This window comes from Pholcus phalangioides, unplaced genomic scaffold (genome assembly GCF_987345545.1).
Source record: "Pholcus phalangioides strain wild (caught in Gottingen) unplaced genomic scaffold, Ppha-v1.0 ptg000003l_1, whole genome shotgun sequence".
Taxonomy (NCBI): Eukaryota; Metazoa; Arthropoda; class Arachnida; order Araneae; family Pholcidae; genus Pholcus; species Pholcus phalangioides.
In genome coordinates this window covers 29,517,410-29,540,384 of record NW_028301596.1, presented here as the reverse complement: position 1 = coordinate 29,540,384, position 22,975 = coordinate 29,517,410, and the positions used below count along the sequence as shown (strand labels likewise).

Genomic DNA, 22,975 nt, shown 5'->3' with positions numbered 1-22,975 from the left:
CCCACCGTCCCCGCAGTGGTGTTTGGCTGAAGTCGGTTTTCTGTGGTTCCCAACTTCGAGGCGCAAATGTGAGCCGATCTCCCCTTTAAAAAGTCTCGCCACAGAGAGTAACAGGCATACAAACGGTACAAATGCAATTCAATCATTACACTTCACTTCTGAAATATAGTTGGTAGGACTGAAAAATCAGACACAACACCAGATACGCACTCAGATAGACTGTTTAAGTACACACACTTACACTTCCGGCACAATTCACTAGGTAGTAAATTGCCCATAGATGGTGTTAGACCCGAGTTGTGCTTGGTTTGAAAGAAAGCAAGATGATTATGAGGTTTTTCATTTTGTCGCACAGGAAGGTCAGAGAATTCGTTCGAGGTTTAATTATAGACCGGGACAGGCGGCCGAAAGCCGATTTAGAGGCTGGACGAAGACATCAGTGTCTTCTAGCTAAAGGATAAGCGACATGATTGAATTAGTGAAGCGGGAAATGAAGTAAGCGCTTCAGGATTGAAATTTCGCGCTTCCTTCTTCTCGGATAAAGTTGGCTATTCCGCATATTTACTTTAAACACGTAGAAAACAGACGTACAGGGGCCACGACATTGACGATGGTCGTAAGTTATGGAATTCCATAACATCCGTCGTGCTCAGATAAGGTTGAACTTTTCCGCATTGTCATCCGCGATGTATGGTATCGTAAAAATATCTCTTTGTCACAATAATCTATCGTTGTGATCAGGGGTCGGCGATACAAACCCCCGTCCCCCGTCCCAAGTTTGCGCTAATGTCTACGGGTGCAATATTGTAGCTTAGACTTCGATTCGAGAAAAAAAAAGTATGTTCCCAAATGGACATCTCTTCTAGAAGAGAAAGAGGTCTTAATACTCAATGGGTTTCGGAACCTCTGGTGTAATTGGTGGCTGATACTTCCTTCGATTAGAGCGTCTTTTAGAGCGAAAAGAAGAATCGCGATGTTGTTTGTTTGGTAATAAAATCTCGGTGGTTATCAAATTCGCTTCTGAGACTAGAACGCAAAGCTACCAGAAATCACACGCTTTCAACGACGAAGTTTCCAGTAAATGGAAGCATAACTACGCATATAATTCTGAGAAAATCACGGTTTCCTCGAAAATTCGTTGAGGTAATTTTCGCGTCATGTTAACAAGCAACGCAAGTTCAAATTATTGGCTCGACCCTCGTTGATGACGGACAAAACTTGTTTGCCGCTGTTTTCGTTGCAACATCTCTCTTCTCCGACATTCACTAACGATATAGGAAAGTAAGGCGAGACTTCAGAAAGCTCTTCTATCGACTCTTTACTACAAAACACTGTTTATTTGTTGTTTTTTTTTTGGGATACAAAAACATTTTTAGCTTTTCAACAGTGTCTTTTAATACGTAAACTATAAAAAAATCCCGTAATTTACCGTAATAAAGCCGTGGGCCATCCGATGATTTTTTTTCTCCAGACTTTTAATGAGTTCTAATGTATTTAAAAATACATTCTTTTTCATTCATACATTCATTTTCATACATTCAATTTCTTAATTTTGATGGGGGGGGGGCTAGAGCCCTCTCAGCCTTCACCCTTTTACGGGGTGATGACCGGTAGCATCAAACTCAATGCCTGCATAATCTGGTCCTTAATATTCGAGCTGTATTTGAATTGTATCTCGAAAGTGTTCCCGTATACTCTGAGTAGTTTTTTTTCACAAACTAAACTCTCCGAACACGTCCAATTTTTCAAGTTATCTTAATGAGCCCATGGGAGAGATTTATTTGGAAAAAAAATTCAGTGTTTGACCACTGGGTGATTGATATTACCGCTATGGTGGTGGCTAGTCATAGTGAAGGATTGCAGTGACCCAGGTTCAAACGCTATCGGCACAACAGTGGTGGTCGTCTGAAGTTGATTGTCTGTGGTTCCCAAGGACCAGCCGCAAATGCGAGCCGATCCCCATTACAAGTCTCACCACCGAGAGCAACTGTAACGGTACAAATATTCAGTCGTTACACTTCACTCACAGTTAAAAATATAGACGGCAGCAATGTAACAAGTATTAAACAGACACAAACTTCAGGTTAGGTTCACAACACGTACACGCACATTGCAACATGTACCAGGTTGTTTGAAGTTCCGCAGATGAATATATGGTTTAGTAGCAGGTGATTGATATTGACACTGCTCAGTCTTATGTAGCACCCGTTCTGGTGGACGTTTTTACTTGAAACTTTGTATATATACTATATGGACCATGGGGGAAAAGAAAAATGCAATAAAAAAAACTCCTTTTTCACCTGGCGGTTAAAAGTTGAACTATTTTTTATGGCATAAATCTCTCTCCCGTGGTCTCATTAAGATGTCCTGAAAATTTGGCTACGATAGATTCGAATGATTACGAATGGAAAGACATTTCCTTAGTAGTAGTTCGTTACATGAACATGATTCCATCTGATGGAATGAGGTAAGTGCAATTCACCAGTACAAAAAACCCTTCGGATAGCTGCTGGAATTTTACAGAATAAAGGCTATTTATTCGGTAAAACTTTACTGGAATAACGGCTGGAATTAGAGGGGGCAACTGCCCCGGGTGGCAAAAATCTCAGTAACAGTCCTGTTACAACAATACATGGATATTGTTGACGGCGAGATTCGATACTTTGAAATTCCATTCGCTTGGTGTTTGTTACCGTCGAAGATGTAGGGCCGACATGTTTAAGGCCCGAACGCCCTGGAACAGCTTATAAATACGAAGAGGAATTCATTCAAAATCACGAGAAAATTCTACCTTTACATTTTTCCACACAGTGCGAATATCTATCTCATTATTATTATTTTATTTATCTATATATTTTGTGCGCAGTGTTAATGATGCTTCGCAATATATACATATACGCATAAATAGCGATGTCCTCCCGGCACAAGTAAAACTTGGAAATTGTTGCTCCAAAGTTAACTTTAATGAACTTCTGATACGATTTTCAAATTCCCTCTTTTTTTTAAATAATAATAATAATAAAAGTAAAACTTCTTCGACGATGTAAATATGGAAAAAGGTGGTGCCTGGATTTATGGTGTTTTTTTTAAATTCCGACTCGTGCCAGACATCTATAATTGAATCGCGTTTGCAATTTCACTCGCCCGACGTTATTTTCTGCCTCTTGATTCAATCAAGTCTCGATACTAAACGTCACTTCAGGGCGACTATTTCTCTCCTATATATTTTTTACACTCACAACCTATGTGTACTTCGTGCGCGAAAATAGAGTATCGACTTGTTTTCTACCTGGACTTTTTATGTGTTACACTTGACGCAAGTTTCGTTTTCATATCGCTAATTTAAAAAAAAAGACGTTTGTATTAAATCTTTAATTGGTAAGCATTGACATATCCAGAGGAGAATAATTTGAAGGTTTACATCAGCACCCCTTCAACCAAGTCTATGTCCCTCTGTACTTATGGTCTCCAAAACCTTACAGCATACTCCAGTCTAGGACGAACTAAGCCTCGAAAAAGAGGAAGAATGACTTTAGGAGAACGCGAAGAGACCTTCTTGAAAATGAGACCAAGCATTCTATTCGATTTTTTGACCACCGCTGAACAATGTTCAGAAAACCTAAGCCGTTCGTCAATGAGAATTCCCAAATCGGTGACCCTAGTTGCATCCGGGATAGTGACATCATTCAACTCGTAAGAGAACCGCGGGTTGCTCGAGCCAAAATGAGCAATCATGCAGTTATCTACGCTAAACGTCATGCTCTATTCATTTGCCCATGCTGCAATCCTATTCAAGTTGGTCTGAAGCAACTCCCTATCGCTTTGATTCCCGATTACCCCCATTAGCTTCACGTCATCTGCGAATTTGCAAGTTATCCCATCGATACCCTGATCGAGTTTATCGATAAAAAGTGAAAAAAGTATGGGGCCAAGGACACTTCCTTGAGGAACTCCACTTGTGACGTCTGTCCAACCAGCGAATTCCCCGTTCACCATAACTCGTTGCGACCTATCTCTTAACCATGATTCTGTCCAATTCAGCAAGTTGCCCCCAATTCCAATCTCGTGTAAACGCTTCAAGAGTTTACCATGTTGGACCCGATCGAATGCTTCTGGAAATCAAGGTAAACAACATCTACATTTTTGCTCTTACCCAAAACCTTAGTCACGTGATCATAGAAGCAAAGGAGGTTAGTTACACATGACTTCCCCTTCCTGAACCCATGCTGATTATCCGACAATACATTATTCTCGTCTATCCACTTCACAAACTGCCTTTTGATAATAATTTCCAAAATTTTCGAGAGGGAGCTCGTCAAACTCACTGGACGATAATTGATAATTGGACACAGCTTCTCTACTACCCTTCTTAAATATCGGAACAACATTAGCAAGTTTCCAATCCCTTGGGACGATACCCTCAGCAACACTACTCCTGTATAACTGTGCGACTGGCCCTAACAATTCATTAGCACATTCCCTGAGGACCCTGGGATAGATATCATCTGGTCCTGGTGCTTTGCTCGCACATATATTTTTTAGAAGATTTAGGACCTCCACATCTTCCACTAGAATATCGTTGAGGATTTTATTTCCCCATGCAACACCCGTATATTGAATATCATTATCTCTGTTAAAAACCGACGCGAAAAAGTCATTGAAAGCACTACACATGTCAACATTGCCCTCTAACCTAGACCCTCCTATCGAGAAGGGGCCAACTGTCCCCTTACATCCATTATTGACGTATTGAAAAAATGATTTCGGATCAGAGCCAATTTTATCTGCCAACCTCTAGATTCAACTTCCTTTTTACTATCCCTTATCGCTTTCTTCAACACTCTTCTTTTATCAGTAAATAATGATAGGTCACCTCGTCCACTTTTATACTCCCTGAATGCTCTTTTCTTTTGAAGATAGAGGTTACGCACGCTATCCGTGAACCATAGAGGGTGCGATGTATAAACACGCCTTTTTCGAACAAAGGGTATGACGCCGTGCAAAACAGAGGACAACTTCGAAATAAATTCTTCCCATTGACTTACCACCCCTACTGATTCCAACCGGTCTTTGAAAATTTCCGCTAACCTTCCTCTCAAAACATCAAAGTTAGTTCTTCGAAAACAAGGAACCAGTCTTTTGTTATCAACCTTACCCGAGGAAAAGTTACAGCGAAATCTGACTATATACTATGATCACTGGAAGAAAACTCTTCCCCCACCGAAATATGTTCAACAAGATCCTCAGAACTAGTGAGAACTAAATCCAAAATAGCAGTACCCCTAGTGGCTTCTGATACATGCTGATACAAAAAATTTTCGAGCACCAACTTAAGAAAGTCTCTTTCATACTGATTTCCAGATGAAAGGTTCTCCCAATCAATACCTGGGTAATTGAAATCCCCCTAGTATGAGAACCCTCTTACGCTTACATATGTAGGAAATTTCATCATGCAATTTGGCGATGTAGTTTGGCTCCCTATTCGGTGGATTGAAACAAACCCCAACAATAAGTTTATCACGTCTTTTGTTCTCAAGTTCAACCCATATGGTTTCAACATCACTTCTCTGCACGTTACACTCTCTAGCCTTCAAACAGGATTTCACGTATATCAACACTCCACCCCCTTTCCTATCCGGTCTATTTCTCAAAAAAGTATCGTATCCTGAGATGTGTAAGAAAGATTCATCCCCATCCTTTGCCCAAGATTCAGTAATGGCGATAAGATCCAAGCCCTCCACAACTATCATAGTTTCTAAAAAATCTTTCTTATTACCCGAGCTCCTGGTATCAATTAGCACACATTTTAATTTACCCGGTGATTTATTGTCAATCGAGAAGCCATTCAAGTCAGTGGTGGGTAATTCCCCGTCAGTACTGTTATGATTATCATTAACTAACCCGCATTCCCGACTACGTGGTCTGGGAGTAAAAAACCTAACCTAAGACTATCGTAAACCTCCCAGACCCCCCCTTTTATTGCACACTTGCAAATTGCACATTTTGCGAGAAAAAAACCAATTATATAATAAATAAATAAATAAATATATATATATATAAATATTTTGAAATATTTATATAGTAATATAAATAATTTATATTACTAAACATATAATATTACTATAATAATTAAACCAAAATAATTTTGTAGACAGTAGAAAATTATTTTAAAATCATATCAAGTTTTTATTCTTTGCATAACATAGCTACTTCAAACATTACGTGCAATTAACATGTGTATTTCCAATGGAAATTTTTATATTTTGACGTGACAGAGAAACCATCAAAAACTGTCATTCGTCGAAAACCTGCCAACACTGGTTTTAATTGTAAAAGTAAACTTAATTCTCAAAAAAAGTATCGTATCCTGAGATGTGTAAGAAAGATTCATCCCCATCCTTTGCCCAAGATTCAGTAATGGCTATGAGATTCAGGCCCTCCACAACCATCATGGTTTTAATTGTAAAGTAACTGAACTTTAAAATGTACTGAATTTTTTTTCTTGCGTATAATTCGTGGATTATACGTGTAGTGACCGATCATAAACGATGCTCTGTGACGTCACGATGTCACGTTTTCTCGTTGTAGCGTTTTTCGCCTTGCGATGGATGGTAACCTAGCAACGGATCGCCAGAGAGTTTTTCGAACGTTTTAATCAGTTGATTGTATTTCGTCGTACAGAATGGATGTCGCGTATAACTTGTCCGTGTGTGTAAATAAAATGTTCATGTCTTTAAAAATGAAATTTACATCTTATCATTGCCGTCGCCTTTACTGGTGACCCGAACGTGATCCCGAACCTGCCAAGAACTCGCCATGGCTGAACAGCAAAAGAGCGATCTTCGAATTCAAGCTGTCCACGCGAAACTGCCGACATTCTCGAAGGACAATATCAAACTTTTTTTCGTCCAGCTCGACGCTGCTTTCAAGATCAACCATGTTACAGCCGAAGGAACCAAGTATAACTACCTAGTCAACTGCCTAGATGTGGAGATCTTGTCAACGGTAAGTGACATTGTTTTCGATCCTCCCGCATCGGATCCGTTCTCGAAACTCAAGGAGAGACTTCTCGCTGTGTATAAACATTCAGCCGCGAAAGAGGTCAAGATATTGTTAGAAGACCTATCCCTAGGTGATCAGAAGCCTAGTACGTTGCTACATAAAATGCGCGAGTTTTCGACAGGGCGAATTAGCGATGAGACTTTCCTCAAAAATTTGTGGCTTCAACGGCTATCAAAGAGTGTACAAACGGTGTTAGCTGCCAGCAGTGAAGAACTGGACAAGCTAGCCGAGTTAGCTGATCGAGTAGCTGAGCTCACCGAACCCAATTACGGTCAGGTAGCAGAAACCTCGTCTTGCTCGGAGATAAGAGACCTTAAACTCCAAATCTCGGAGCTGACTAAAAGAGTCGAGCAGTTGGGCAAATATCCGAGGAATAGCCCGGAACCGCTATCAAAACTCCAGTCGAGACCGATGTTATTCTGGTTCAAGGAATCGCTCGCGATATCAAGACTCCGATGAAAACACTGACGTGTGTTATTATCATAGCAGGTTCGGAAATAAAGCTTTCAGATGCAAGTCCCCCTGCGCTTACAACGCTCAGAATATTCAGGGAAACGGTCCAATCCCCCCGCAGTAACGGCATGCGGTGGCGGCGATAGCAGTCTTCACCATAGCCGTTTGTTCATTATGGAAAGGAAAAGCGGCATGAAGTTTTTAATTGACTCTGGAGCTGATATATCAATTTTACCTTACAAAGGCAACGGCAAACCGACAACTTTTGAGCTTTTCGCTGCAAATAGTTCCCGTATATCTACCTACGGTTTGAAACTCCTGGAATTGGAATTGAACTTACGGCGGAATTACAAATGGCATTTCACCCTCGCTGACGTTGAGAGACCAATTATCGGATCGAATTTCCTTGCTCACTACGGACTCGTCATCGATATCAAGAACAAGCGCCTAATAGATCCGCTCACTTCTCTCACTTACTTACTTACAATGGACCTTCGACAACGATTAAAACAATCTCAGGAAACAGTGCTATAACTGAAATTTTGAAGGAATTTCCCGAATTAACGAGACCTCGTCCGTTTTCGAAGAAAGCCTCCCATAATACCTTGCACTACATAGAAACTAAAGGTCCTCCTGTTTTCGCAAAGCCACGCAGATTGTACCCAGCTCAACTCAAGATTGCCAAGACCGAATTCCAGATGATGTTGGACCAAGGTATATGTCGTCCATCGAAATCAAACTGGGCTTCCCCGTTGCACATGGTTTCAAAAGGACCGAATGAGTGGGACCAACTGGTGATTATCGAAGTCTGAATCGAATTACTGTGCCGGATAACTACCCAGTGCCACATATACAGGACTTTGCGCAGAATCTGCATGGATGTAAAATTTTCTCTAAAATAGATCTGGTCAAAGCATTTCATCATATTCCTGTAAATCCCGACGACATTCCCAAGACAGCAATCATAACTCCCTTTGGTTTGTTTGAATTCGTAGTCATGCCGTTCGGACTCTCAAACGCTGCACAAACGTTCCAACGCTTCATCCACGAGGTGCTACGTAATCTCGACTTCTGTTTCTCGTATCTTGATGACGTGCTCATCGCCAGCCATGACGCAGAGCAACATCACAAGCACCTTAGAGAAGTGTTTGAAAGACTCGATAAGTACGGACTGACAATCAACACATCTAAATGCGTGTTCAATGTACCGGAAATTTCCTTCCTGGGCTATTTGGTCAATGAACACGGCTCAAAGCCTCTCCCAGACAGAGTTCGTGCAATCCAAGAATTTCCTCTTCCAGAAAACATCAAGCAGCTTCGAAGATTTCTAGGAACTTTGAACTTTTACAGGCGATTTCTACCATCTACAGCAGCTGTGCAAGCACCATTTCATTCCTTCTTGTCCAGCACCAAGAAGAATGACAAGACATCAATTCCTTGGACTCTTGAGACCAGACAAGCATTCGAAAAATGCAAAACGCAGCTCGCTAATGCCACTCTTTTGCACCATCCTTTAGCATCATCACCATTAGTTTTACATGTGGACGCCAGTGATTTTGCTATAGGTGCCGCCTTGCATCAAGTATCTAACGATAATCAGCTACAACCACTTGCATTCTTCTCAAAGAAGCTTTCAAGCGCACAAAGCAGTTATTCTGCATACGATAGAGAATTACTTGCAGCTTATTCTGCTGTCAAGCACTTCAGGTATATGCTAGAAGCAAGACAATTCTGTATTTGTAGTGACCATAAGCCGTTGGTGTATGCGTTCAGGCAGAAACCAGAAAAGTGCTCACCACGCCAGCTACGACAGTTGAACTTTATCAGCCAATTCACGACAGAAATTCTCCATATAAAAGGTGTCGACAATATTCCAGCTGATACTCTTTCTAGAATATCGACCATTTCTGTACCCACACCTTTAGATTATGTGCAACTCGCAGCTGACCAAGAGAATGATAACGATCTCAAAACCATCTTAAATTCTAGTGTATCATCTTTACAACTGAAAAAACTCAGCCTTCCTGACGCAACAGCCGAAATTTGGTGTGATGTGTCAAACGGGAAAATAAGGCCTTTTGTACCAATTTCTCAACGACGACGAGCGTTTGAATCATTGCATTGCTTATCACATCCTGGCATCCGAGCAACATCAAAACTGCTGAGCGACAGATTTGTTTGGCCTTCAATTAGATCTGACTGTCGTGAGTGGACTAGAGCATGTATTCCAAGCTAACACTCTAAAGTTCACCGACACACTCGATCCGCGCTGGCTGAATTCAAGGTACCTAACAACCGATTTCAGCATATCAATCTTGACATAGTTGGTCCATTACCATTATGCCAAGGTTCTCGGTACCTCCTAACGATGATAGACAGATTCTCCAGGTGGATCGAAGCCTCTCCAATGCCAGACCAAACTGCCGAAACAGTCGCCAAAACATTAATTGCCACTTGGTTTTCAAGATTCGGCATACCGCACAGGATCACCACCGACCAGGGCAGACAGTTCGAGAGCCAGCTTTTCCAAAGCTTGAGCAGATATCTAGGATTCCAACATCATAAAACGACTGCTTATCATCCACAAGCAAATGGGCTGATCGAGAGACAACACCGATCGCTGAAAACTGCCCTGAGATGCCGTATTCAATCGAATCCTGCTTGGGTTGATGCTCTTCCATTCGCCCTACTGGGTCTAAGAGCAGCAGTGAAAGAAGACCTGGAATGCTCTTCCGCAGAAATCCTCTACGGAACACCATTGCAGTTGCCCGGCGAGTATTTTTCTAAAACACCAGACATTATACAATCCGATTTCGTCCATCAAATTCAAAAGCTAATGCGTTCAATGAAGCCGGTGCCTACAACAACTCACGGATACACGCCGACGTATATTCCTAGTGATCTGCAATCCGCGTCGCATGTCTTCGTACGCAACGACGCACCACATCCTGCCTTACAACCAACATATCAAGGCCCGTTTCCTGTCAAAGATCGCAGAGAAAAATTTTTCGACATTGGCATCAATGCGACAAGCAAGAGGATCTCCATTGATCGTTTGATTCCAGCTTTCCTTGGAGATAGCTTTAAGGTACCTTCAGAAGTGCCCATACAGCCATCCAGTACAGCGTTGCCAGCACAAGCAGTACCAGCAACTGTGACTCGCTCCGGTCGTCACGTCCACTTCCCCGACAGATATTCGACCACAAATTTCGTTGACACTAGGGGGGGAGTGTGTAGTGACCGATCATAAACGATGCTCTGTGACGTCACGATGTCACGTTTTCTCCTTGTAGCGTTTTTCGCCTTGCGATGGATGGTAACCTAGCAACGGATCACCAGAGAGTTTTTCGAACGTTTTAATCAGTTGATTGTATTTCGTCGTACAGAATGGATGTCGCGTACAACTTGTCCGTGTGTGTAAATAAAATGTTCATGTCTTTAAAAATGAAATTTACATCTTATCATTTCCGTCTGCCAACACTGGTTTTAATTGTAAAAGTAAACTTAATTCTCAAAAAAAGTATCGTATCCTGAGATGTGTAAGAAAGATTCATCCCCATCCTTTGCCCAAGATTCAGTAATGGCTATGAGATTCAGGCCCTCCACAACCATCATGGTTTTAATTGTAAAGTAACTGAACTTTAAAATGTACTGAATTTTTTTTCTTGCGTATAATTCGTGGATTATACGTTGAAGAAACATCGAAATTTCTTAATGCGGATTACACAGGGTGAATACTATCGACCGCCCAATAATGACACTCGCGATTCCTTGTGAAAAACTAACGTGAAAAAAAGTGTTTTCCGCTTTTTTTGATTTGACCAATAATTAAGGAATTATCATAATCCTCATCGAACGTACACCAAACGTATAACTTGATCTTTTTGAAACTGATAAAAATGATATAACACTAGTTAGAAGGATCGAGAAAACAAAACCAGTTTTTATATCCCTGTGTGTTTGTATGTACACTTTTCCAGTTTTTACGCGATCGTTGTACCGAAAAATAAAACTTTTCTGCTTTGGTCAAGGTTGCACAACATCTGTTGTTCATTTGATTTGTCTCGCTTAAATAAACAAAATAGGCCTATTGCTAACTATTTTGAGATGAGATATTTTTTCCAGTTCTAATTCAGAAGTTTTGGAAGATTTACATGCTGCATCACAGCTTTTGATTGCAATTCTGCAACACAATTAACTTTATTAAAGCAATAAGCTTGTTGAATTTAATCGATCACAGTTACAAATTGTCACGATGACTAGAGTTAAAAGATTTTACGGCATCTAATTTATGTTATGCGGGGGCATGATTTTTTCGGAAATAAAATAAAGAAACGAAATACAAGAGCATCTCAAATGGTTGACAGTATCGATTGCAGTCACAAGAAAAAAAAAGATCTTCAACGCAACACGTAGAATTAGGTGCGAAAATCTGACTCGATGAATATTAATCAATAGAAAAAAATCCGAAACCACTAATTATATTGAATACATCAATTCATAAAATAATTAGTTTGATTAAAAGTTTCTGATTGAATCCATATTATTACATATTTTCCGGAAGTGGTCTTCGTGAAATTATTGGCATCATGCTAAATCGACAACTGACCAACTTGGCCTACTTTCTACATTGTAACTATAGCGTAATCTGTTTCTTTATGAGCGCGTAGAGAGAGAGAGAGAAGATTCGATTTATTTACCTTTAACGAAACACTTCCTCGTCACCATTATTATAAACTAGCTACAATACCGGGCGCTGCCCAGGTTTTCTTCAATGAGGCTTTTTTGGATCACGTGATAACTCCCTTTTTCTTTGAGGGACATGCAAACCGTGTGTAAGTTAACCAATATGGCGACTTCCTGCGCGACTCATGAAAGAAATAAATCTAGATTTAAAGAGACGTAGAAACGAATATTTTTTTTGTCTTTTTTAAGGGGGGGGGGGCTAAGTATTTCGATCCCCCCTCCCCTTGAACTTGATTGGAACTTGCATCTGCCTGTTGCATGCTTCCAGAAATGCTTAATTAAAGCTGTGGAATTTTTTCGATGTACTTTTTACGGGTTCCATAATTAATTTTAAAACATCCTAAACTATATGAATTTATGCAGTTGAATAGCAAAAGGATAATTAATACGGAGATATTAATTTTCATGCTTGAGAAGATATAAATAAAAAGTTGAAATCAATGTTATTTTACATGGATATCCAACTCAAAAGTAGATCCGGATAATTACTTCATATTTAATTTTCTGGGCTTCGCATCTCAAAACGAACTCAATATTTCAAAAATCAAGAATTCAATTCAATTTTTGAGATTATTGATGTGGTGGAAAATCCCACTAAATTTCCGCATTTCTAAATTCTACAGTAGAATCGGCAATTTTAACACTGATTTTTATGGTGGATCATCCTTTGCCTGACCCTCAAAACGATGCCGATGATGATTCTGGCATCTATTCAAAATCCTCGTTACTGGGAGGATTGTAAAAGTGACAAACCATTATAAAGATATATATATATACTCGCAGCTTCTGTTCTTGAAAAAAGATAGGGACCCCGATTCTCTAAGGTCGTATCGCCCGACATGCCTGCTGCCTACTATAGGGAAGGTTTATGAGAAAGTACTGGTGCAGAGAATCGTATTTCACTTAGAGAAGGTCAATTGGATGAGTCCTCTTCAGTTTGAATTCAAAGCTGGCGGATCAGCAGAAAAAGCTATCGCTGAACTCCTTCGAATTATTCGACAGAAGCATATCCAGGGCCAGTTGACTGCAATAGTCTCTGTGGACATACGTGGAACTTTTGACTCCTTGCGACACGAAGTCATTATCAATCAGCTCCGAAGAATGCCTCTCCCTGGGAACCTGATGCGTACAACGGAGAACATGCTACAAGGTAGGCATATTACAATGACCACTGATGGCGGCGTTGCAATCAAAGCCCAGCGGAAAGGATGTCCACAAGGTTCTTGCAGCGGTCCTCTCCTGTGGTCTTTGGTCCTGGACACTCTGCTTAAGCTTGATTGGGGACAGCACATCCATATTCAAGCTTTTGCGGACGATCTGGTTTTTGTGATTTCTGGTGCTAATCACGACGACATCATTACTGAATATCAGATTACGTTCAACCAACTGACTAGATGGCTTAATGAGAATCATCTTGAGATGGAGGCCGAGAAGACGAAGTTTCTTTGGCCCCATCCTAAGAAAAATAAACCGCGCATTATAATCAACAATACCCGCATTTGGCCTTCGAAGCAAATAAAGTATCTCGGAGTACATATAGATAGCCGGCTTAACTTTATGCCACACTTTATGAAACAGATTGACAAAGTTCATGAGACTCTGCAATTGCTGCGAAGAGTTGCCGGACCACGGTGGGGCCTCCTACAGAATTTCCGGAATATGCTCTACAAGTCGGTGGTGCAGCAGCAATTATCTTATGGATGCGTTTCTTGGTATGGGATCCTACGCAGAGGCAAAGAAGAACTCTGGATATCGCCCAGAGACCATTTCTGCTTTATGTTTCAGGGGCATACGTCACCACGGCCAACGCCGTCTTATATGTGGCAACTGGGAATCCACCTCTCAGTAGTTTTCTTGATTACGAGGCGCGCAAAACACGACTACTTCACCTCGACGAGGATATTGTGGTGGCAACTAGGCGACTGTGAGTTGCAGACTTCAAAAAGACGCTCAAAACCTGGCCACAGCACCCAAGTATGGACATAGCAGTAAACCAGACAATACTGTCCAATAGTAATCTTGTGATAGCGCCCGATACAAGACTAGTTTTTACGGATGGTTCAAAGACTCCAGAAGGAACCGGTAGTGCATTCGTGGTTTTGCGGCAGGATGACTGTCGTGAAGTATCTTGGATGAGAAGGCTTGCTTCTAAGACCAGTGTCTTCCAGGCTGAGGTATATGCAATTTTGCATGCAGTTCAATGGGCGCAATACGAACAGCATCCAGTGCTCATATTTTCAGACAGTGCATCAAGTCTGTGGGCCATAAAAAATCCACGTTCACCGTATTACAACGTCAGAGAGATTCGTCGCATCCTGTGTGAAAATCCAAGAATACGGTTGGCCTGGGTGAAGGCGCACTCTGGAGTAGCTGGCAACGAGCAAGCTGACCAACTTGCTAAGGAAGCCGCTAATCTTCAAACTCCAGGTGAACACCCTTGGCCAAGGAGCTTTGGTCAACGCTTATTGCGTGAGTATCTGTTGAAGACGTGGCAATGTAGTTGGAATTCTAATGCGGCCAAAGACGCCTATAAAGTCCAACGACGGGTCCGTTGGCACCATTATGTTTGGCCCAGAGAAAAGATAATAGTGGTAACAGAGCACGGTCCATTTCCGGTCTATCTCGAACGGTTTAAACACTCAACTCACTCTGCTTGTAATTGTGGAGCTTCTGGATCTTTCTGACACTATGCAACGCAGTGTCCAATGACGGCTCAGTTCCACTTTGGTAAGATGCCAGAGTCTTATACCTTAGCCTGGAAGATAAGGACCCTTCGTAGTCCTACGAACTTTCACCGCCTCATAGGTCTTGTCAGGTTTCTGGAGCAGAACGTTCACCATATGCACGACAAAACCAGAGGAGCACGTGAACCGAGAGGAGGAACCGACCCGACGTATGTGCCATCAAGGGAGTGCAGCAGTCAGTACGATTGGCGGTCAAGACTGAGAGGAGTTACTGACGTCACGCACCTGCCCTCGCGAGAGAGCGGCAGCCAGGCGATGATTTACAACTTGCGGCCTAGACGACGGCCGACCGATACTAGACCGATTCACTACTGAAGACCGATACCGACAATCGAACTGATATGTGGGAGCTGGACAATGGATGGCTGTGACTAGCTGATTTACTCTACGATTCGAAATTTTATATTTATTATTGACAATCATTTGATTAACTGACGATGGCCAGATTCTTATGGGAGGGCTATCATCGTATAATCTTGTTTATAATTTCGATTGTCGATTGGCGTTTGATGTTTTGAGTTTAATCACCTGTTATATGATTTTAGATTGACGATCGTCTTCATATATATATATATTTATTTATTTATTTTTTTTTTTTTTTGGTTGCCTTCGTATGAAGCTACAATGTTTTGTTTTTATAATAAAACTTTCCGGATACACCCACCCTCCGGGAACGCTTCGATATCTCTATGAGATGGGAAGCGAGGTGTGCCCGGTCTTCAAAGGTCTAAAATTGTAGATTTGTATAGAGAAACACGCACACACAGAAAATTAATTATATATATATAGATAATGTTTCAAGAACTGGTTTAATATTAATAACAGATTATTTATTACGTTAAAAGTGGAGATACATAAACGAAGCACTGGAGTGAAAATGCCCAAACCGCTTACTCGCTGGAGACACGAAAACCAAAAGAGCTGCAATCAGTCTTTGTGTTTTGTTTGAAAGAAAACCCTATTGATTAATAGAAAAAAATGCATGTGAGAGGAAAGAAAACATCCCATTCTTAATGATTATTTCAAAAAGCTTTGAAAGTGACGATAAAACTGAAATCGGCCTAAAGATGTTGAGATCATTTGGATCACCATTCTTATGAACTGGAGTTACAACTGCTAATTTTAATGATTCAGGAAGTTTGCCATTAGCAATAAAGTATTTATTAAGTCGGAGAGTACGTTTACGATATTATTAGGAGGTGTCTTCAAAACTTTCGAGTTTAAAGTACCTCAGGAAAACCCAGTAACAGGTAGTCTTAAAAAATTTTGAAACTTCTTCCGGAAAAGTTGGAGTGAGGGATATTGAGTTGACTATGACACTATGTTTGTCTGGTTTATAGTGTTTATAATCATCATTTATATTAATATTGAGTGGTGAAATGTTAACGAAGTGGGCATTAAAATTTTCAGCGAGGGTGTTATTATCACAGTTTGTTGGTAATGAATTGTGATTATTATCTTTGAATATTATTTTATCCAATAACTTCCAGCGTTTTTAGATGTGTTACATTTCGAAAATTGTTTGCAGTAATAATTATTTTTAGCAATTCTAATTTGAGACTTGACCATTCGAGCAACATCTTTATAAGCTACATTTATTGAAACATCAGAGGGGTATTTTCAGGATTTTTTGTAAAGCTTTTGTTTTATTTTTATAAGATGTTTTAGTGAGATCCAATTTAGTATGGTTGTGAACAATTGTTTGAAGTTTGGATACGAATTCATCGAACAAGCTACTGCATTTGTTTAGCAGAGCATTTTAGTTTGCGACTATTACTAATTACATTAATATTACTGAATAACAATTTGCAGAGTATAGGGTTATGATGTTAGATCGGTGGAAAAACCAGTATTCTTTTGAGACAGTAAGTTTTTAAAATTCTATTTGGATGAAAACGAAATAAGTACTGCATCAATTGATTTGCGGCAACAACCAGTCGCTAAAGACTAAAGAAACTACATAAAGTTCTGGCACAATTATGTTCTTGCCCCTTTGTGTTCCATGGACTTTTTGTGCTCATAAGATGAAGACTACGGGCCTCTTTAAATGTAATAATGATTGTTTTCTCAATCAAGGCCACAGACCCCCCCCCCCCCCGAAATATCTCCAAGAAATTCGTGAACCCCTCGTTAAGAGAAACCCTACTCTCTAATATGTTCAGATAATACTAGATTTATTTTCTAATGAAAAGTGTTAAAAATGCACACCTTTTGCACCTACCATTGTATAATCAAATATTTTCTCCTACCTTTTCTTCAATCACAGTAAAGATTTTTCTTTTGCATAGTATATATTTTATTAATGTGCTTGTTTCGAGTTTAGCTTTGTAACTACGCAGTGTATAAACTTTTAAAAATTAAAATAAGTCGGTCGGCTGTTGTATCGAGTCAACGTATTGCAGTCCATAAAAGAGGAGTTTGTCTCGTTTCTCCTCAGAATAATCAGAACCAACACAGTGTGTAGGATATTTTGTGGCAGAAAATCCACTACGATATGCAATTTTTTTATTTTTTGTAGTTTGCAGCAGGAGTTTTAGTGTAACAATGTGCTCTATTATTATTACTACATGTGAGAGGAAAAGCTTTACGCTGGTACCACTCCCGTCATCTATCAAATCAAAAAAATAAAGCAATGTTAAAATTCTCAAAGTGAAAATTTTTATCGGTTTTAAACCGGTGTGCAGCATGAAAGTGAACAATATGCGGTATGATGCTATGATGCTGTACATATATATTTTGCTTACCGGCGTAAATTTTATGCACCAAAATACCGGTTAATATGTGTTTACAAGAATTAATTGCGCGGCAAACGTAAAAACATAGAAAAAGGTATTTTGGCGCATAAAATTTACACCGGTGTGCAGTATGAAAATAGATAGTATATGATATCATAATACCTTTTGTTCGTTTTCAAGCTGCATCAGCTAACTTTACTTGAAAAATTATGACAGATAGTTTTGTTTTTATTTTATGGTTGGCAGCAGCAGTCCCATATTTTTGCAATAGAAATGTTTTTCGATATTTTTCTGCTGAAGAAAAATGGGCATGAATATTGATTCAATTCTATTTTTTTTAAGCAATGTTTGTACACATTTCTCTTCTGCACAAAATTATCTGAACTGGAAATCGAACAGAATTTATTCATCGATTTTTTAGGCATCAAAATTTGGCCTTCTGACACATTGAAAACTTCTGAAGTAATCTTGACGAAGTCTTCCATTCATACATCACTGCTTCGAAGTTATCAACAAAGCCAAGTAAGCCAAAGAGGCCCTTAGTAAAATATACCGAAGAAACTCGGCAGATCTCTGATGTGTTATCATCCGAACGAAAATCGACTCGGATAAGAAGCGAAGGATCGTTTGAATTTTCATACATCATATTGTGAAAGAAAATGATATTAAATAAAAATATAATGATAAACAATTATTATGTAAATTATTTGGCACGTCATTTTAGTTCAAATTAAAGACAAAAAAACGCAAGTATTTTTGAAACAATTGAAGTAAACACCATAACAAATTAATCAGACAAAAGTATCAGTAGGTAAAGGACTAATAAAAAAGGGAGGAAAAACTTAATTCTAAGTCAAATTTGTCGTGTCCAACTTTAGATGTCTCTCGTTTTTAATTGTTTTGTTCGCTTCGCGTGAACTGTTAACCCGCAGATACAGCGTGAAAAAATAAATAAACAAAGGAGTGGGAGAGAAAGGGCATCTGAATGAGCTCATCTATCAACAGCCGAGTTTTGAGAAATTGTTACTCGAAGGCACAACCCGAAGAGTGTGTTTTTGTTTCATCTTGAGGTGAACGCACGTTCATTCTCGGTCGTTATCGTTCTTCCACTACGTGCTTACGGTTAACAAACCAGAGTAATTTTCATTTCGAAGGATACGGTCACTAATACGAACGTTTGCGAAAACACCCGATAGCCATTTGATTCTTTTTTCATTTATTAATTTTTTTATTCTTCTACGAGATTGTGTTGTCTTCGAAGAGAAGCCACGATTTAGAACCGAGTTGCTTCGACACAATACTACTAAACCTCATGTACACTTCGTGAATATTTTTCTGGGCTGTTTTGATCTAATCGGTGCGTGTCGGAGTGTGTTATAGGCTTCTGTGCATTCCTCCCTAATGTCATGGGAGTGCAGGCTTACGTATTCGAAATTCATCGATCTTCCAATCTCAAGTGAGAATTAACGGGAGATGCCCGAGTTTTGTGTTTGCAATTATCGTGTTGTGGGTTGGTTCACTCACCATTTCTTTGTGGAATGGGTTTTTTTGAATGGGTTACCGCGCGCGCGCGCGGCTTTTGCATATTGCGCCTCAAATTTTTGAAATCTTAAAAAACTGGCAAATTGTCAGAAACATGCTATACGTATACAAGAAAGAGCGAAAAGTCCGGGATACATTTTTAAAATTGATAAACCATCGACTAATTGACATGAAAAAGTGCGGTTTGTGTGTTCGCGCGCGTGCGTGCAACACAACAGTGCAAAATTAATGTTTTTTACGATTACAGTGTATGAGCACCCTTTCAACCGTTTAGATGTAGCCCTATAGTGCTCTAATTGAAATGCAGCAGCTTTGTGCAACGGAAATCGTAATGAATAGAGCCCGGAAGGCAGGCAAAAAAAAAAGCACTAAAAATGCCTAAAATATGAACTAAAAAAAGGTATTTATAATCAATGGAAAAAAAAAGTAACTAAAAGCTACGATATTAAGGATCCAAAAACTGGCTAAAAATTTTATTGCACTCACTGAATGTTTTGATGTTTGATAAATAGATTTTCACTGTTTGATCAATAACTATTATTAGTTAACAAGGAAAAAGTTCCAAGGCGTCGTTACCAAAAAATTATGAAAAAATTAAAGTATATTGATCTCACCCAGAGAAATACGTAAAAACAAAAAAAATTAGCGGCGGAATGCAATTATTAAAGCCGCAAAAAATTATATAGGGTAGGGGACCCAACTATCACCTAAGTTGCTAATATCGCCTACCACGGTATCTTCTTGATTAATGCTGGTAGCTGGTGGCCACTACCGGAACTACGAAGCTTTTCCCTTCAGTTTTTTGTGTAAACTAGATGCACCTGTGTTGTTTTTTCTTTTCTCTGGGAATTTTTTCTTATTTTCGTGTACGATGAGTTAATAAACACGTTTCATTAATTTTAGTATAATCAATAAAGTTCAAGTGATAGCGTTATATCATTTGAGCAGTGATAGCGACCGTAACAGGCTACATTTTGGCGTAGTTTGTTTCTTGGTTTGCGATTCGATTTCGAGGGTGGAGGACGTCATGTTTGAGAGTTAGATTGTTCCCAATATCGCCCTAGGTCAGTAGTTCTCAACCTGGAAGCTTGTGGCCCAGTTGAATTTTTTTTTTTTTTGAGTGGAAGGCCCGGTCATAAGCGCGACTAATGGGAAATGAATGGGGAAAAATTAAACGATGAATCACTCACGGCCCGGTTCGACTGATGCGTCCCCGGTACCGGGCCGCGGCCCGGCGGTTGAGAAACACTGCCCTAGGTGATATTAGGAACACTTTCGAAGTAGGGTTTTTTTCAGATGTCACACACACACACACACACACACACACACACACACATATATATATATAGAAAGACGTGGAACAACATTAAAATGAAAGAGATGTAATAGAGGTGAAAAAAATAAAGAGATGGGACTATTACTATTGAAAGCATCGGAAGCTTTTCAAGTACCTGGATCTACATTAAAAGACTACGTAAAAAAACCTGAAAATGGAATTCAAAAATTACTTGACGTGCCACTAGCGAAGGGCTTTTTTATCTCCTTATGTAGAAGATCGATTTGTTGAGTATTATTTACAAATGGATAAAACTTATTACGGACTTACGACAAACGATGTAAAAAGGACGGAATTTCAACTTGCCATTAGAAATAATTTACGCCATCCATTTTCTGAAGAAAAAAAAGTTCAGGTAGGGGGGAAATATGCCTCCCTGTTTTTTTCAACAGATACCCTGACCTGTCTCTGGAAAAGAAGAAAAAAAAGGGAAAAGCACACATTATCACTTGAAAGTTCGTCAACTTCTGGCAAGACACTGGCAAAAAACATCAGGCAAAGCGGTAAAGGAACTGGCTCCGAAAAAACGCAAATCGGAAAAACGGAAGGAAGAAGGATCTCTTCAGAAGATGAAGAACCTCCATACGTGTCAACTGACGACAACGACAGCAAATGTGGCAAAGAAGATAATAATGCCCAATTTGTGGAGGACTTCATTCAAACGATGGAGAAACATGATTAAAATGTTTAATACGTAACAAATGGTCCTACGAAAAATGCGATAAGAGGAAAGTAAAGAAAGCAAAACGTTACGTTTGGGTAGAATGCTCCTAATTTTTTTTTTTTAATTTAGGAAAAGGGTACGCTAATTATATTTCTAAAAGTACAAAAAACTGTCTTGTATTAATTTCGATTTTGTTGCGTCCAAATTTTCATTTTGAATGACAAAAGTGCTTGTTCTCATTTGTTCTTTCAAAAAAATATATACATGCAAAAAAAAAAAAAGAATTATTTTAAGAAAAAGGAAAACAAAAATGAATTTTATGAGAGTGAAATAGAACCTATGCAGTGGGTCGTCATCGGGGGAAACCCATGCATGGTTCGAAAAGTGTATGCGTTTCTGAAGGGTGGCTATGCCTAATTGCATTAAAAATGCAATGTTCCCTTGTTCCCCGACGCCTGCCTTCTCAAAAACACGTTAGACGAAAAAAAGACAATGAAAAAATGTTATAAAATACCATATTTGAAAAATATATACAGAGCTTCAGATTAAGAGCTCAAAGAAGCGTGAGAAAAATATATACAAAGTTACAGGAATACAATAATTACAGGGAATGTTTTACAAAGATTATGAAAAAAGTCAAAAATAAATTAAAAAGTCCAAAAAAAGTAGTCAAAAATCATCGGACACACCTTATGAGTGGGGAAGACCGTTTTTGTTTGAAAAAGAAGTTTCTTAAAATGTCGTTGGTACCATGATTTGCATTTCGTTTCAAGGGAAAAAAACGATCGTCCAAATTTGTTTGAACCAACTGTACGTTACTTTTATTTTATTATTATTATTATTATTTTCTTGCTCGTGTAAACACAGAAGATATCAACCTTATAGGCTTCCTGAAAGGACAATTGTCCCTTGGAGCCTCATAGATGCCATTTTTGCGTGTGTGCTCAATTTCATGTGTGTATTTATGTATTATCTCATTGTGTGTTCTATTTGTTTACTTTTGTATGCGTTTGCAATTAAAAAAAATTACAGTCGGCTACTCATCGCCTCCCTCGCTTCTTGGCGATATCTATAAAAGCTTTGCATTTCACCTCCAGCTTCTCTGTTCTAGAAACTAGTTGTTTCTATATTTTTTTTCTTTCTTTGTCTGTGCTGCACCTGATCACGTGTTGTTTGAATGACGTGAGACTAAAACTCTAGGGTTGTGGAATTTTTAAATTAACTCTTGGTCACTATTGGCGTTCAAAATATTAATATTTACAATTATTTTTCGAGCGACTGAGCAATTCCGTCGGATTTTTGAATATTTTTGTGCATATTTAAGTGAGCAGTAATTTTTCGAAACTTTTTGAAGATGTCACCTTGGAATCTTTTCCTTGTAATTAAATACTATTAAGGCTAAGAAAAAGGTGTTTGCGGTCCTTTAACCTTAAGTCGAGGTTCGATTCAATTTAGTAAGGCCTACTTAATACGTAATTTTCTGACATGAAAAATAATGTAGCTGAAATTAAAGGATACTATATAAAAGCCATACCGTTTTCATATGGAATTATATAACCTCTTTAAGATCACGGGCGTAATATTACGTCCAAACACCAGTGGAGTAAATTCAAATAAGTTCTCTGTGTTTCCTTTCCTCTCTCTTCACCATCGCGAAACTTTATAGCAACCTTATTATCACGATTGTTTATTA

At 39.2% G+C, this 22,975-nt stretch overlaps 2 protein-coding genes across 2 annotated transcripts; both read left to right on the top strand.

Moving 5' to 3' along the window:
* Positions 1–6,816: 6,816 nt before the first annotated feature.
* Positions 6,817–7,521, top strand: LOC149088372 (uncharacterized). Its single transcript, XM_089251970.1, has one exon. The coding sequence runs from the start codon at positions 6,817–6,819 to the stop codon at positions 7,519–7,521; it is 705 nt and encodes a 234-aa protein (XP_089108096.1).
* Positions 7,522–14,237: 6,716 nt separating this feature from the next.
* On the top strand, positions 14,238–14,945 carry LOC149088371 (uncharacterized). The gene has a single exon (XM_089251968.1). The coding sequence runs from the start codon at positions 14,238–14,240 to the stop codon at positions 14,943–14,945; it is 708 nt and encodes a 235-aa protein (XP_089108094.1).
* The last annotated feature ends 8,030 nt before the right edge of the window (positions 14,946–22,975 follow it).

Bases quoted from the DNA above. Each gene is read 5' to 3' on its own strand.
- LOC149088372 (XM_089251970.1), top strand. From the start codon at position 6,817: ATGGCTGAACAGCAAAAGAGCGATCTTCGAATTCAAGCTGTCCACGCG.
- LOC149088371 (XM_089251968.1), top strand. From the start codon at position 14,238: ATGGACATAGCAGTAAACCAGACAATACTGTCCAATAGTAATCTTGTG.